This window comes from Coffea arabica, chromosome 5e, assembly GCF_036785885.1.
Source record: "Coffea arabica cultivar ET-39 chromosome 5e, Coffea Arabica ET-39 HiFi, whole genome shotgun sequence".
Taxonomy (NCBI): domain Eukaryota; kingdom Viridiplantae; phylum Streptophyta; class Magnoliopsida; order Gentianales; family Rubiaceae; genus Coffea; species Coffea arabica.
Window position 1 is genome coordinate 49,837,973 of NC_092318.1, and position 11,033 is coordinate 49,849,005.

Sequence of the window (11,033 nt, forward strand, 5' to 3'; positions counted from 1 at the left end):
ACATGAACTTAATTTTCGGGTCCAATTAAGGCCTTCTATAGCGGCGCCACCACCTGAAAGTAATTTAGCTCCTAATTTAACATTAAACAAGGGCATTTTGGAAACTTCAGATATAAATTGTAATCAAAGCCCTCTTCTTGCCTTAGAAGCAGATGAAGGAGATGAACAACCCCCAACAAGAAGATGAACAACTTTTGAATCTGGAGAAGCTTTTGAAAAGCCCTCTTGTTGAATCTGTAGAAGATGAACAACCTCTTGTTGAATCTGTAGAGACTACACTACCATTATTATTTAAATCCCTCTGATCAATAACTGGGCACTTCCCACTCCTGCTCTTCTTCCAGCATAGCATCCGGGTAACCTATGCCTAGCTCAGCTAAAACCCATCCATCCAGCTCCTTTTGCGTTGGTCTATCAGACCCTCCAACAAAACCTGCTACTCTGATGGTAATCCTGTCTTTTGCCAAAATCCCAAATTAAGTAACAAATGCACGCAGTTTTCCCTTTTTGTTGCCCCAGTAATGAATGCTAACCATTGTTCAAGGTAACTAATTGTGTGTGTTACTATATTCAAGACAACAAGAAGTTCCCAAAATGCCGAGCCAAAATTCCTAAGCTGGTGCCAGACACTTTTGAAGTTTTAAGACTCAGATATGTCAAAATTAGGTCAGGGAAAGGGAAAGTGACGCCGCCATGGCTGCAACACTGGTTGCAGTGTGATGTGAGGAAAACATTGAAAGTTTAAACAGACAGAGGACCCAACCCTAGAAAGAGCGATGGATCCTCTCAAACCCCTCCTCTCCCTCTCCCCCTCCGCCTCACATTTGCATCCGGGTTGTCTAGCCAAGATACGGGTCAGACTTGCCTCAAACACACTGACCCATTTGCTCTACAAGTTAAATCATCATAGCCCTCTTGTTGCCTTAGAAACAGATGAAGAAGAAGTACAAGGGTCACTCATGTCAAAAAGAAGCAAGACGTTAGAGATCATTAAGGCTCCATTTGGTTCGCCGAAAAGTCACATGGGAGTATTAAAGTCAGGCTCTTGAGAAAGCTCCTAGTCAGGCTGGAGAAGTTGGTCAAGCGCGAGGGGTTTAGGGCCAAGGCAACCGTTCTGCGGTTCATGGGATCCGTGATCGAATCCGGCGGGGCTCCTGCCGGGATGATGCTGAGCAACTTGTTGGCGTGTCTGGTGCAGTTTTTGAGCAGTGAGGATTGGGCAGCGAGGAAGGCCGCCCTTGGGCAACGAGGATTAGCTGAGAAAATAACTGTTCCACGAAAGAGGAGTGGGTAGTTGGTGGCAGAGATTGGTAATAGAGAGGAGATAATTCAAAGTTCCCCAAATGCCCTTGTTTAATGTTAAATTAGGAGCTAAATTACTTTCAGGTGATGGCGCCGCCGTAGAAAGCCTTAATTGGACCCGAAAATTAAGTTCATGTATTAAATTGGCCAAAAATAAAAGTTAGGGACTAAATCGACGGGAAAAAAAAGTTTAGGGACGAAAATGACCATTTTCCCTGCTCAAAATTTCTAAACATAAACATCGTTTAGAAAGCCCAAGGTGCAAAGAAGTTAATAATAGCTACGACCCCAACATCTCGCAGAAAAAATTAATAACATGAAATGGTAAGTTCATTTCAAGTTGATTGCACAACATAATTGAGTTATATCCGAAAAGTTCCGACAGACATATGAAAAAAAAAAAAATTCACGTCGTCTTCAAATATCACTAATACCAACCACTTAAGCAGTAGCAAAATTACTTGGAACGAAGAAATGCTGTTGAGTAGCCCAACAATCTATTAGCTACACTGATGACTGAACCGGCTCATTCAACTGTGAATAAGTGTTATCGACATTGCTGAAGACTTTGACTAAACTCTTTTCCATCTGTTGTGGACTTGGATCTCCACCAACATAACAGCACAAGGCACTGCAAGAGTGAAGCGAAGCCAAACGTCACAGTAGTTCTGCAAAAGATCACAGGGCCTGGAGATTTAGTAACCGCAACTGGTTGCCTATCATATATGACTACAAGCAACAAAAATACAACAGAATCATAAATCAAGGAAAGCAAAAATTTTCTGTTCTCTGCCTGGTTTCCAGATAATACTTTTGGTGGGTCCACGCAATTGGGTCGTAAGACAATAGCTTTACTTCATTTTGAACACGTATAATCAGATGAGCAAATAAACAAATGCTTATAAGCACAAGATGCCCATAGAATGGTGCAAGGCCTAATCTTTACATCTTTTTATCTTGTGGTGGTGGTCAGTGGATTTGGTGGGTGAAGTAGGGGACTGTAGCCTGCTCGGACGCTACTATCAGTTCAAGAGTGTAGAATAAGATTATTTAGGTTGGTTAACATCCTTGGATTAGGGTCCATACCTCAAATGGTTAGTAACTTACCGGTTTGTATTAGACTTCAAGATCTAATTCAGCTTTGTCCATGACTTTTGCTAAATGAGTGATGTGCCAAGAGTTTTCGACCAGGTGCAAGATGATCATCCTGTAAAAGCTCATTTCGTTAGCAACTGCACATATTTACATATCCAAGTGAAAGAGTGAGAGAAAACCCACACGAGACTTGGCAACAGACATAAAAGATACTGTCTAGAATAGTTTTATAAAAGCATTAACTATAATTTCCTTGTACATTTAATACTTCGTAATACTAAACCAGACTACCTATAGTTACCATCCACAAAATCACTTTCATCTTTCATGAGGAAAGCGAGTGATGATGCCATATTAATTCCAATCAGAACCCAGAAAAAAGATGACCACTCATAAATAGAGATAGTCCTTTAATGAGTGAACTCAAAAGAAAAGGAAGCAGGATGTCCCTAGCCATTGAGGTCCTGTAACACCACATGGGAATGAAGACATTTGTACTTGAAAACGCTCATAATGGCCCACAATAAGCCATTGCACAGCCAAATTAACCGGGGGACCTAAAAAAAAAAAAAAGATTGCGCTATTCGTTATAATTCAAAATAGCTTAATGTCACTAGATATATCTAAAATTTTGGCTTCTTACCATAATTTTCAGATAGTTCATCTCGAGAACATAAAGATTCAGATTCATGCATGAACCACAAAAAGTCCTACCGTTACCCTTATCATCACTAATATTGCAGTTACCACAAGTAGTTTGCACACAACCACCACCTCTATTACGTGAAAAGCTACTGCAAATACAAAATTCACAGATCCCGATGCCCACTGCAACCCACAGGTCCATATTCTAAATCAAAATATACTGAAACCTAAGAAAGACGAGCTCTGGCAAAGCAAGATAAGATGAAAATGAAGGTAAATACAAGATACTACGAAAAGGAGGCAGATAGAAAACCATAAATTAGAACTAATGAACCTTGTACAGGGAAGCCGCTGATTCAGATTCCACAGTTTGAATGGGAACATTTCCAAGTGACTGAAAAGCATCGAGAGCATCTAAAGTCAGCTGCCAACCACAGACAGCCAGAGCACCAGCACTGGAGCCAGAACCACTACTACTACTGCAGCCTGCTGCAGCAACATTTCCATTAACCCATGGACAGAAGTGATTGTGATGCTTAATTGGATCAAACTCAATCGTCTCTTCATAGTTGCTTTCTCCATTGGGAGGGCCTGAACAACATTTCATTATCAGTAGATCACCAAGTGATAATAACAGAAAATCAGTCAATTTGGACTCCACAGATGAAATCATAACACCAGTAGCACTGGAGAGGTTCTCCCTTCATCCCATTTATACAGTCATGCATTCCTTTTCAAATCATCCAAAACTTGTCATTCCCATAAATGGTGAAAAAACTTTACCCCATTTCCTATCTATACCTTATAACGTGAGATGAACTTCCAGTTGAATTAAGTGCAACAAAACCTCATCCTTGTAAGTGCAACAGAGATGATGACACTTAAAAGTGCCCAGCACCACTGGAACTCACAGATAAACTTTCCAGTGAAATTTTGGGGACATTATTTAAGATTTGTACTCGTGTTATATCACTGCAGCATTAATAGAGCAGAAAATGAAGGCAGCATGGATATGGGTTGAATCTATAGTAAAATCTAACCATATCTTTGCACTTTCCTTAAACAGCTGAGTTACCATGATCAAAGTAAAACTTTTGCATGGTGAGAGAAGCTGATTAACCATGGACGAGATCGCTATAATGACCGGATACTTTACCCTCTGAAAATTAAAATAATGAACTAAAAGATCTGAAATTTTCAAATGTTTGAGACTAGAGAAGAACAAGAAACCTAATTTAGACATCTGTCAGTCTTCTTTTCACTTTTTTTTTTTGGTGTGATTTTGGCTAACTTGTCCCTTCAGAGAGCTGGAAGCTTACTGAATAAGGATCTCAGGGTTAATTCAGCAACACTCAGAAGTTAGCAGCACCCTCTTGCCTAATGAATGTAGTACGTAAGCTTTATGCTTTATAGAACAATGGCATGTAAGCATGCACATCTATTCACATACATTTGTACAAACACATACACATATACAGAGACACATAGACACCTGCCGAGCCAAAGAAACATAGAGATGTGCTTTATATACAGAGCACATATCTATACCGAAAGACAGACATGTTTTGTCTGGAGAGAGAGATAGAAAGAGGGGGGGGGGAACGAAGCAATAAAATAATGGTTACCTGTCCCATTCACAACCAAATATCCTGATTCAAAAAATCCACATTCTTCAGAAGGCGCTGTTTTCCCAGCCTGAGTAACTTCTTCTTTTGATGCATCAAAACCAGAACATAAAATGGCATTGCAAGAAAGAGAAGGATGAATCCTGTTCTCCTGGGGGTTTAAGTGCACGTTACTTGTCTTCTCACCACTTTCAAAGGACTCTGCCTTGGCTGAACCAATAATTTTTGAGCCACTATCTGCTCTTCCTACCGAGCCAGACATCAGATCTTGACTATCACCATGAGCATCTTCTCGGTCCATTTCTTCAGGGACAAAATCACCCATAAGCCCTGGATCTGGTGCAAATTCACCAGTCATACCCTGATTTTCAGTGATTTCAGCTATTGGTTCCACATCACCCACAACACTATCTGCTCGGTGCACAGAAGCATCTGTTCCATGAATTTCAGCTTCATGACTGGCACCCATCCCTACACTCCCTCCACTAATCCCAAAACTGGGGCCATCTCTTCCATGAGCAGTGGCAGTATCTGCATTCACCACTTCTTCATCATTAGTGCTACTCACTCCCATTTCACCAACATTTCTCATTCCACCCGGACAGGTACTCTGTTGTGCTTGGTTGCTGTAGTTCAGTTCTGATGTTTCATTCAGATCAGTGAATCTTAAATATGATGTAGAAGGGAAATTGACATCATCCACATCTACAGGATAGTTTTCAACACTTTCCATCGAATCATTATCGGGACTGCGGCAGACTGTATCCATTGCAATAACTGAGGAAACATGTGTCGAATCTCTAGTAGATTGAATGCCAAGCATTAGCTCATGCCCTTGGTTGAAAAGATCATCTCTTGGAGCATCTGATCCTATCTCAAATCCAAATTGCTGGCTAGGACCAGCACCAGATGAGTCCATTTGATATGATGAATGATGAGTGTCAAAAATATCTAAACCACGGGCACGTTTTGAAGGACCAGCTGAGTACTCTTTACCATCATCAACTTCATCACCATCACGATCAATAACAGTTCCTTCAACACTATCCGCCTGTTGCATCACTAGCTGTGGCCTGTCAACTGTGCTTCCACCTTCATCTAAGTTCCGCTTGCGAGAACTAGGACCTCGAGATTCATATGAAGCTGCACGATCACCAACCTCGCTACTAGAAGGTTGCCCAATTATGATATCTCTTCCTCTATGCACATCTTGGTAATTTTCAGATGTCACATTCATGCCTAACTGTGAAGACGGTAAACCACCAGCCATTGAAAGGTTGAGATCCACCCCCATGTTCGACAACGATTTCCCTTCATCTGTTGTGGCAGCTTCATCACGGTCCTCTGTCTGCTCCTTTTCCAAAACATCAGTTCCAACCCATCCGCTGATTCCACTTGCCGCACTTACTCCACGTGTCAATTGCATCTTCTTGCTGGTTTCAGGAACATCAGTGCTATTGGGAGCAAAGCCAGATGGACGTCCAACAGTGAGGAATTCCCAAATTCTCACTGTGGCTCCACATAAGCTACAATCCAACAAAGGTGATCTAGATTCACCTTTGGAATTAGGGCCAAGAACATCATTTTTAACAAACTTTTTTCTTGTCGAAGTAGACATTGCCTTCTTGCCACGGCTAGTATCTCGCGGAGGACCATAACATTTTGCTGGACCAACAGAGTGCCCATTCCTAGCAGACTGAGCAGAATGTTCTTCACAGTCTTGAACATTTGGAAGCCATCTTGGCTCCCATCCACACAGACTTATCAACTTTTGGGCCTATATTGCACCCAAGAGAAATAAAACATGAATTTCTTAGAAAGTCAGAGCATAAATGAATAGGTTGAACATAAACTACAATTTCAGTCTTACGCGAGAGTATGGAAAGAAGACATCATCTCTAGCATTCTCATTTCCAGATGTAAAGTCAGACCTAAAGCCAGATTCACCACCAACAAATATCAGCGGCTGAGCTAAAAGGCGGTCAAATTCTGAGCCCCGAGATACCCTTATCTGCTCAACTGCAGATGCAGCCACAACAGGAAGGGAGGGGAACTGGAGCAGTCCATCACATCGATCCTTAAACCCACCAATCAGAGCTGAAGGAGGAGTAGGAGGGAACTGCACCAAACTTTCTGCGCAGCAGTTTCCCCTCCATGGACAAGTGACTTTGTGCCCTTCATCAAGTTTCTTTGAAAAATCTTCCCCAGCACAGTCAGCTACAAGATCATTATAGACTTGTTGCAATGAGCAAGTGTCTAGTACATTATCATTGATCCCAGAAGGTAACTAGAAAAAGTCTAAATTTATCTTACGGTAGACAAAAGAAAATAAACTGCAATGAATATCATATGGCTGGATTTCTCCATGCACAATATTAAAGTACTAAAACTCAAATAAATGCTAAATTAGGACTTTCTTCTCCTTTCTATTCTCCATGTCCCTCTCCCGCTAGACATTATAAAGGACAGAAATTTATAGTATCCAACTTGGAGCAAATTCGGGATAAAAATGATTTATATATATGCCGCAACTTTTATAATGATTTATACTATTATCATGATTTATATATATGCCGCAACTTTTTACCAATCATTGCACTGGCTACTTTAACAATTTAAACACTAACCTATTTTGCTGGGATACAAATGCCTCACTCCCTCTTAAGGCAAGGGCTGAAAGAAGCAGGAAACAAAAGTGTTATCATCCTGGCCAACTTTTTGCAATACAACATTTGCCTGTCAACCTTTCTGACTAAACTACCACCTCATCTATCTCATCACCTTTTCAGGAACCACTTTCTTAACCAGCTCCAAGAAACTCAAGGGAAAAACAACAGGACCTTCATCTATTGTTTCTCCCACTGAATGGTGTATTTATAAATCTTATGAACTGTTTAAAAATTCATTGACCAAACTCTAACTAATGCTAGTACTTGACATCTCATTTCATTGTTTTTTATGTGTCATCCATAGATTTAACAATGATTAATTTCCTATAACTTTTCGAAAGGACCAAAAAAACTCAAAAGATATTATTGGCAAGTGCAAGTAGAGAATAAATATCACAACATCCAACTCAAATATGAAATGCAAATTTCTTAGAATACACCAGGAAAGTCCACATCCAAGCAGACTAGCGCACTCCCTAATTCCAGTTACATGACAATTGAACATCTGAACCCACAAAATATGATGGGAGTAAAACTCTCTGATGTCTGACAGCATCTATAAAGAAACCTCAGAACATAGTTAACCCAAAAAATAAAAAAAAATTACCTTCAGAAGGAGTCCAGGTTGCTAGGGAAATAAAGTTCAGATTAGCACCACAAGACTCGCATTCAATTGTATCAGGATTTGTGTTTACCCAGCCTCTTCTGGCACAAGCTAGTGAACTTGCAGCCTGCATCAGCATTGATGCTAGGAATTTAGAAATCTAAAGATGTTATGCTTCATGTCCAAGTCTAGCAGTAATGTAACAAATAAATTATATAAAGACGGAAGGAACATTATCCAAGACATTCATAACTCTGATAACAATGAAGTCTGTAGCATCTTTTACATGTTCTTCTATCAGTTAACTGACAGCGATTGTGACCAACACTCCAATAATAAAACATGAATAAAGGAGAAGAAGAGCAAGAAAATATGAAAAACAAGATTTGCATCAAGGAAGTCAGTACAAAACCTTGGGCTTTCCGAACCAATTTTCAGGTTTAAATGTAGAGAGACGCCTAAGTAAATCACCCCTTTCCCAGGGCCTACATGAAGGTTGTGATGTTCCTAGTGCAGAACCACCAGCACTGGTGCTCAGTGAAGTCCACATGGGCTGTGACCCAATGCGGGACAGAGAACCCCCTTTAGATCCTTGTCCTTGACCCAACCAATCTGTGCTCCCAGCATTGGTTGGAAGTGCAGGAGAAGATGCCCCTGCAGAACTGATAGAAGAATAGATTGATTGACTAACTCCCGTGCAAATCAAAGAGGAACCAACTAAAAGGGAGGCAGCAATACTTTTGATTCCAATTATCATGAAAAATTCGTTAATTAAGAACAAAATACCACAATGACCTAAACTACAGACATTACTCTCAAAAGCCCCTTTGCTATAGCAGCTAAAACAAATCCACAGACAAAAATCCTAAGAAAAAGATAATGTCAACCTCAATCTGTACATTTCAAGCGTTTGCTCCTATACGCCAATCCTCGCAGTACTATCTTGTGTATATCCAACCACAAAGTTAAATAAACATATATAAACTCCAATAATACATAAATTACTTACTGCTATAAAGAAAACAAAATTGACTGAAATTCTCTAAAATAAAACTAAACATCAAAATTCAAATCCCACGTTATAAAATCAAAAGCTAGCAAAAAATTCCCATCAAAGCAGAAATCATTTACATTTCCCCCAGCTAAACAACATAACATAAACTAAAGGGAAAGGAACCCCAACAAATATACAGAAAAAGGAATGACCTTGGAAAATGAACTAAAAATAGAAAACCTAAATTTACAAAAATGATTGAAAACCTCAAAACCTAGATCAAAAAACAGACGAAATTCTCCTTTCCACCTTTTTCCCAAAATACCAAACACTTAAACCACAGTCCTGAAAACCAATTGACATCAATTCAAAAAACCCACGTAGGAAAACGCAACCAATTAACAAGAAAATGCATTCATGGTTAATTGGAATGCAATTACAAGCAGAAATAAAATTGGGAAGTAGGGTTTTGTGGGAAGCGGGAGTTTACCTGGCAGCAGGTGTAGGAGTAGGGGGAGGAGAAGAAGATTTACGGGGTATAATAGGGTCCCGAGATGAGCTCACAACTTCGTCTTTCATGATCTTTCACTCTTTCTTTCTCTTTCAGCAGGTGTCGGTACGAGTATTCTTCGTCGATTTTGGGGATTTCAGCTATTCGGGTAAATGGGATTTTTTTTCCCCCCAAGTGGAGGGGTTCAGTTTTCAGTGCCCAATATGGTAACTAGAGGCACTGATTCGTTTCTGCTGGTCAAACAGCCGTTTTGGCTGTTTCGTATTTCCATTTTGTTTTTCTTTTGCCTTCGTATTGGTTCTTGTACTCTATGGTGCGGGTTGCAAACCAACCTAATTAAACTGAACATCTAGCAACTGTTTGGATTCGCCATTTTTTTAAAAAAATAAATTTTTTAAATATAATATTACGGTAATATATAAATAAAAATAATTTAAAAAATATCTTATCCATATAATATATCAAATATTTCAAAAAATATTTATAGTAAAAGTTTTTCATGTACACTGTTACAGTAAAATTTTTTAAAAACAACCTAAAAAACTACTAATCCAAATGAATAATGTGTAAGGTTCTTGCACTTTACTCGTGTCGTGCAGGGTGTAAACGAATCTAATTAAACCGAACATTCTAATGTTTAAGGTTATCTAATTATTTTAACGAATTTGCAATTTTATTTAAATTTGACTTGTTTATTTATCAAGCTGAGGTTGAACGAGGGTTTTTTTTTTTTATCGAATTTGAATGTTATCAAACATAAAACGATATTCAAATTTGTCTTGACTAATTAGTGGATCAAGTTCGAATGAACTCTTATCAAATCAAACTCGATTAGAAGATCGAGGAGTTTGGTTCAGCTTTTAACCTTACGTGCCAATGTCGAATTGGAACAATTATTTAAGTACTTCTGATTATGCATTCTAAATTGTCATATTTTAAAATATTTGGAAAGTTTATAAAAATATAAGAAATTGGACTCATTTAAACATTAAATTCACCCCCTGAATTCAAAGAAATTTTGTTTTTTAATTTTTTCTATACAATCCACACTTCGGATCTACTTCTTATCATGCGTCCTTAAAGCACATAATGGAAGAATCCTTTTAAGAATGACTAAAAAAATAAATAGCATAATTTGACTCATCTACATTATCAATGCTTCGATTAATTATAGTAGTATAATCTACTGATATAGTTCAAATCCTTCAATTTCTTAAGTCATGTTTAATTAATGACAGTTTCATTTTAACCATGTAAGTATTTGCAGGTTAATAGATCGGATAAGTCCATTGCTTTGTATATTAACACATATCTGCCACAAGTAGATGACTTAATTTCATTATGTAAAGAACTAACACTGGAAATACCTACCTAGCACTTGTCAGACAAATCCCTATCAATACTAGATCCATATATTTGATTAAGTCTCCTGTACAAATACATGTACAAATTTATGTATTTGATGAAGCCCCCCCCCCCCCCCCTTTTTTTTTGGGAAAACAATAATAATGGTTGCAGTCTTTTTCTTCCTGGTATATTATAATCCTGCTAGCCCAATAGAATAACCTGCCCGAATTGTCAACAGAAG

The 11,033-nt window shown here is 38.8% G+C and overlaps 1 protein-coding gene across 3 annotated transcripts; it reads right to left on the bottom strand.

Moving 5' to 3' along the window:
- Positions 1–1,598: 1,598 nt before the first annotated feature.
- On the bottom strand, positions 1,599–9,657 carry LOC140006687 (uncharacterized). 3 transcript variants are annotated; one of them, XM_072049026.1, is made up of 8 exons: positions 9,425–9,657; positions 8,353–8,602; positions 7,944–8,067; positions 6,538–6,884; positions 4,668–6,444; positions 3,377–3,633; positions 2,410–2,509; positions 1,599–1,933 (listed from the first exon to the last, which is right to left on the bottom strand). In XM_072049026.1, exons 1-7 carry the CDS (start codon positions 9,511–9,513, stop codon positions 2,438–2,440), a joined length of 2,916 nt encoding a protein of 971 aa, XP_071905127.1. In that variant the 5' UTR covers positions 9,514–9,657; the 3' UTR covers positions 1,599–1,933; positions 2,410–2,437. The 3 variants fall into 3 exon arrangements, with proteins under 3 accessions (XP_071905127.1, XP_071905126.1, XP_071905125.1); XM_072049025.1 differs by having other exon boundaries at positions 1,599–1,970; XM_072049024.1 differs by lacking the exons at positions 1,599–1,933; positions 2,410–2,509 and adding an exon at positions 2,646–2,954.
- Positions 9,658–11,033: the final 1,376 nt, after the last annotated feature.

Bases quoted from the DNA above. Each gene is read 5' to 3' on its own strand.
- LOC140006687 (XM_072049024.1), bottom strand. From the start codon at position 9,513: ATGAAAGACGAAGTTGTGAGCTCATCTCGGGACCCTATTATACCCCGT. The intron at 8,603-9,424 runs GTAAACTCCCGC...TTCTTCTATCAG, and splicing joins ACTCCTACACCTGCTGCCAG to TTCTGCAGGGGCATCTTCTC. The intron at 6,445-6,537 runs GTAAGACTGAAA...GGTGCAATATAG, and splicing joins TCTTCTTTCCATACTCTCGC to GCCCAAAAGTTGATAAGTCT.